The sequence below is a fragment of the Nannospalax galili genome, unplaced genomic scaffold (genome assembly GCF_000622305.1).
Source record: "Nannospalax galili isolate Female #2095 unplaced genomic scaffold, S.galili_v1.0 scaffold160, whole genome shotgun sequence".
NCBI classification, from domain to species: Eukaryota; Metazoa; Chordata; class Mammalia; order Rodentia; family Spalacidae; genus Nannospalax; species Nannospalax galili.
Window position 1 is genome coordinate 2,236,052 of NW_008346900.1, and position 5,161 is coordinate 2,241,212.

Consider the following 5,161-nt stretch of genomic DNA (forward strand, 5'->3'; position numbering starts at 1 on the left):
CCCCCGCCGCGGCCTCGGCCTCTGCCGCCCTCTCCCGCCACCGCCGCCGCCGCCCCCGCCCCTGCCCCTTCCCGGCCCCGGGAGCGGCTGCAGAGCCGCCGCCCAGACCGTGTCCCGCAGGAGGCGGGGATCCGCACGGTAAGATGGCCGCGGCGGGTCGAGGCAGCCGTGCCGAGTTGCTCCGCGGGCCTCGGGAGTGGGGATCAGGTCAGGGCGCGGAGGTCAGAGGTCACGGGCTACGCAGCCGTGGCCTCAGGGGCGCGAGCCGGGGTCCGGTGCCCGTCCTGCCCTGCGTGCTCGGCCCCGGAGCGGGCGGTCTGCTGTGCAAGCGGGAGGCCGCGCTCGGAGTCGGGCAGCAGCGAGGGCCGACGGGCGAAGATGCGGCGGCTGCGTTGAGAGCCGTCCTAGGCTTGGGGTGTTCCTCCGTCCGCCCCCCCCCCTCTTCGTCTGCCCTCCCCCGTTCTCTGTTGCCGTCTGTGTCTGCTGGAGTCAGGGTCCCGGAGTCCGACCGAAGCGCACAGTCTTGCTCAGTACCCGCTTCGGGCTGCCGTGTACGATGGTGGAATCTGAGAGCTAGGCCCTTCGGGAGGTGCGGGGGGTCGCTTCCAGAGTGGTCTGTCTTTACCTGTATAGTCTGAATAAAAGTGAAAAAGTCGGGGTAAAACGGCTTTTCACCTGTGGCCATGGAGAGGCACTAGTCCTAGAAGGCCGAGTCTAGTGTGGATTCCCCCACCCCCGCCCGTCCTGGTACCTCCCAGCCAAGCGTCAGCTGCTGGTGCCTTCGGGCCGCCTGATGCCGAAGCGCGCTGGTGCGCCCCAGTTCCTAAGCCCCTTCACATTCCCTGCCCACACTACCTTTATTTGGGCTTTGGGGCATCTAAATAACTTTTCCCCTGTGCATGTGTGTGTGTGTTAACTTACTGAGTCCATTGTGGCTCCCGGGACCTGTAATCCAGAGGCTACTAATCTCTCCAGCTGCCCTTGCCCTCCGCACCCAGACTTGCCCTGCTCCTCCAACCTGTTCTACTCCCAGCCCTCCCGTCTTCCAGGGCCTGGCATTTGAAGCCTCCAGTCTCTACCCACACTGCTTCCCTTTTTCTTGTCCCTTCATACTCGGTCCAACAGCAGCTGCCACTGACTTGGAAGCCAAAGCTTGATCTGAGGTGGTTCTGAGCTTTTCTGCCGGGCTGCTCAAACCCTTCCCCTCCCAGCATGCATTCCATTCTGGAAATCGGAGCCATCCTTTATGTTATTTTTTTAATTGAAGAAAATTGGCTTGTACTTTATTGTGAGCAAAGTAGTATCCATAAGGTGTATGTCAGTGACACTGTGAAGACAGTCAGCTGTGACTGCCATCCTCCCTCCCACAGGTCACAATTCCTGAGTGTTAGATTCTATGTCTTTGCTTAAAATTACAAAATAATACTTAGTGTTAAAGCACATGCCATGTAGTTTGTTTTGTATTTACCTTTTCAAAACCCATGCACACTTGGACTTCTCTGTGAGTTCAAGGCCAACCTGGTCTACATAGTGAGTTCCAGGACAGCTGGGGCTACAGGGAGACCCTGCTTCAAAAAGACCAAAAAAAAAAAAAAAAGTTTTTTTAAACCTATTGTTAACAAACTCTTAGTAGAGTCTTCTAACGTCCTTTACACTGAGTTTCACAGAAGAAATGATCCATTCTTGTAGCCTGCTCTTCATTCTCTAGAGAGACTGGTAAAGCAGACTGGATTTGGACAGTGTCATCTTTGTGCAGGCTGCAGAGTTCAAGATCCAAAACCTGCACACCCAAGGGTTCAGATGTGGTGTCTGTACTTCGAAGTTCTTTGTTCAGGCTCTTGTTGAATGAAAGTTGGAGGAGAGTTGACTTCCACATTTTTGCCATCTTGAGTGTGCCAGGGAACAGCATATTCCTAGGTGCATGTTAGAACTTTCTAGGATGCAGATTAAGATTAGCAGGAGTAGAATTGCTGGATTGCAAGGGGGCAGGCTGCATGTGCAGCTTTCCAAGGAATGTTCAGTCATTTTCACCATATCTATGTTCTAACAAAGGAGTAAAAAATAATTGAAAACTCCAAGCTTGTTGACATTTATCTTACTTTTGGCAGTAGGATTGGAGTCTCCTGTTTATTTTTTTTTATATTTTATTTTTATTTTATGTGTATGAGTATTACTTGCATGTAGGTAGGTACACCGTGTTGTGCGGAGGTCAGAAGCGGGCATTTGATCCCCTAGAACTGGAGTTACTGACCATTTGGGTTCTGGGAATCAAACCTGGGTCCTCTGCAAGAGCAGTCTGGTCTTAACTGCTGAGCCATCTCTTCGAAGCCCCTAGAGTCCCCTTTCACATGCATCATAGCATGAAACTCTCCAGTGGTTGCCCTTGGCACCTACCTTTAAACCTAGCCACCTCCCTCAAGGTATGACAGTTTGTCTGACATAATCAGACCTCTTGGCTTCTTTACTCTGAGACCTTTGACTCTGTTGTATTAACCTTCCTTCCCTGGCCTTGTTCTTCTCTGTGCGTGTATTTGGGTCTGGGGCTTTTTGGGCTTGCAATTTTCAAAATGGGAAGTTTTCCCCAACTCTTCCACCACTTATACATTGCTATGTTTATTTTCTGAAGTGATCACACTAGGCATAGGATTCTTCCCCAATAATTCTGTCTTTTTCCTGTAGAGATAAATCAAAATGAGCTATACAGAAAAACCAGATGAAATAACCAAAGATGAATGGATGGAAAAGCTGAATAACTTACATGTTCAACGAGCAGACATGAACCGCCTCATCATGAACTACCTGGTCACAGGTAAAGGATGGCTCTATGCTTGCCACCATCTAAACTCAGTTGTTCATTTTTGGGCAAGTAGCCTTTGCTCTTGAAGCACAATAATAAAGTTATATTGTGTTCAGACATCATAAAAATGCAGTGATAACTTGACATTTGTTAAGTTAAATTGTGATGTTAAAGATGGCTGTTTCTGGCCAGGAGCGGTGGCTCACACCTGTAATCCGAGCACTAGGGGAGCTGGGGCAGGGTTGTGAGTTCAGGGCAGCCTAGGCTACAGGGTCTCAAACCTGCCACCCCTAAGAAAAAGCCTTTCCTGGAAATGAAATAATTACTCCCAGCCTCTTAAGACCTAAAACAGCATGCTATTTTTGGCTTTTGATGATTTTATAGTTATGTCATTAAGATTATTAAGATTGTTTTGACTTAGGAGGCTGAGGCAGGAGGACTGTGAGTTCTAGGCCACCCTGGACTACACAGTGAGATCCTGTCTCAATAGTAAAAAGACTGTTGTGAAGTAGATTTAAGGTCTTAAATAATTGATGTCTTCTGGCCAGTTTGATAAAATACACTGGCTTGTTTCTTGGTGTGTCCAACTCAGTGCACAGAAGAAAACAGCACTTGGATGCTCCTTCTGTTGGGAGGAAGAAGGTCACTGTTATCTATGATTAGAAAATCAACTATCCCTCTGCTCAGTTTTCTAAAAGCATAAAATGAATGAAGAGTCTTCCTTCTATAGTTCTCCAGATAATTCTGCTAAGTTTTTTTAGAAAGCTAATGAGGACATCTTGGCCTAGAGTTTCAGCAAGTTCTATAGGTGAAGCTGGCATTGAGTCACAGCAGGCCTATGGAGACGCAGCCAGAATGTTTGCCTCACCTGGAGCCAGCTCTGCTGCTCTGGCATCCTGACCTGTAATCCCAGCTTGGAGCCGCATAACCACTCAGTGAGCTAGTAGTCAGTGTGACCTGGCTGACAGACCGGGACTTTTTGGACGGGCTGAAAAGGAGTGATGGCATTAACTGTTAATCACAGGTAGTAAAACCAAATCCCTGAGAAAGTGTGGTTCATATCGACAGTCGTTTAATGGAGGTGGTTAGGCTCTAGAGGTGCAAAGCCTGCAGTAATTCCTGGCTACCTTTGTTAAGAGTGGAATGCTTTTCTTTTCAGAGGGCTTTAAGGAAGCAGCAGAGAAGTTTCGAATGGAGTCTGGGATTGAACCAAGCGTGGACCTGGAAACACTAGATGAGCGAATCAAGATTCGGGAGATGATTCTAAAGGGTCAGATCCAGGAGGCCATTGCCCTGATCAACAGCCTCCACCCAGAGCTCTTGGACACAAATCGGTATCTGTACTTTCATCTGCAGGTGAGTTTCAGCAGTGATAGGGATGCTTGGTAAGTTAAACTTTGCAGTGGCTTAGAAGTTGACTAATTTGCGTTAATAGAGCATTGCTTTAGTATATGCGGGGACTGGCTTTGAGGTAGCTGCTATTGAATATGTTGCTAAAACTGCTTTTTTGCTTTATTGTATGTATGATATATATCATACATATTGTGTGAGTGTGGCCATGTGCCTGTTATCATGTGTGTGGCTGTAAGAAGACAGCCCCTAGGAATCAGTTCTCTCTTTCCACCTTAACACAGGTTCTGGGGATCAAACTCATGTTGCAATGCTAGTGCAGCAAGTACTTGTACCTGCTAAGCCATCTCTCCAGCCCCCTGCTTGGCTTTTAAAATGGAAATGTAATTACTTGGCGATGCTAGAAAAGTCTGTCCTTTGAGGTGTCTTTTTCTTTTTGTAGGGCTGAGGACGGAACCCAGGGCTTTGCATGCATGCTAAGCAAGCTCTACAACTGAGCTACACCTTCAGCCCCATGAGATGTAGTTTTGACTAGAACCAAGTGTTGAATGTTGTTCATGGGGTATGTGCTGGACGAGTGTGACTGTCTGCTGTTGACTGCCACCCAGCACTGGTGTGTCTCTCCTGGCTGTCTGCTGGACAAGCTTGTCTGTTTTTGCTATTGACCATGCTGGGTGTCACTCACCTGGGTGTATAATGGCTAAATTTGTCTTGTCTTTGTTATTGACCAGCAACAGCACTTGATTGAGCTGATCCGCCAGCGTGAGACCGAGGCAGCGTTGGAGTTTGCCCAGACGCAGTTGGCAGAGCAGGGTGAGGAGAGCAGAGAATGCCTCACGGAGATGGAACGCACACTGGCCTTACTGGCCTTTGATAGCCCGGAGGAGTCACCTTTTGGAGACCTCCTCCACATGATGCAGAGGCAAAAGGTAGGGTCAATAAAGGAAGAGCCCTGTTCATGGACACTTGGGGGCTTGCAGGAAGATAGTACATGTGCTTCACTTGGGGGGGGGG

At 48.8% G+C, this 5,161-nt stretch overlaps 1 protein-coding gene across 1 annotated transcript in view; it reads left to right on the plus strand.

The window, feature by feature from the left end:
- Positions 1 to 5,161, plus strand: part of Gid8 (GID complex subunit 8 homolog) — a 9,941-nt gene continuing 4,780 nt past the window's right edge. Inside the window, exons 1-4 of the mRNA XM_008843252.3 lie at positions 1 to 138; positions 2,680 to 2,809; positions 3,957 to 4,153; positions 4,879 to 5,076. Of these exons, the coding sequence (XP_008841474.1) occupies positions 2,692 to 2,809; positions 3,957 to 4,153; positions 4,879 to 5,076 (513 nt within the window). The 5' untranslated portion in view covers positions 1 to 138; positions 2,680 to 2,691. The remainder of the gene's footprint in view (positions 139 to 2,679; positions 2,810 to 3,956; positions 4,154 to 4,878; positions 5,077 to 5,161) is intronic.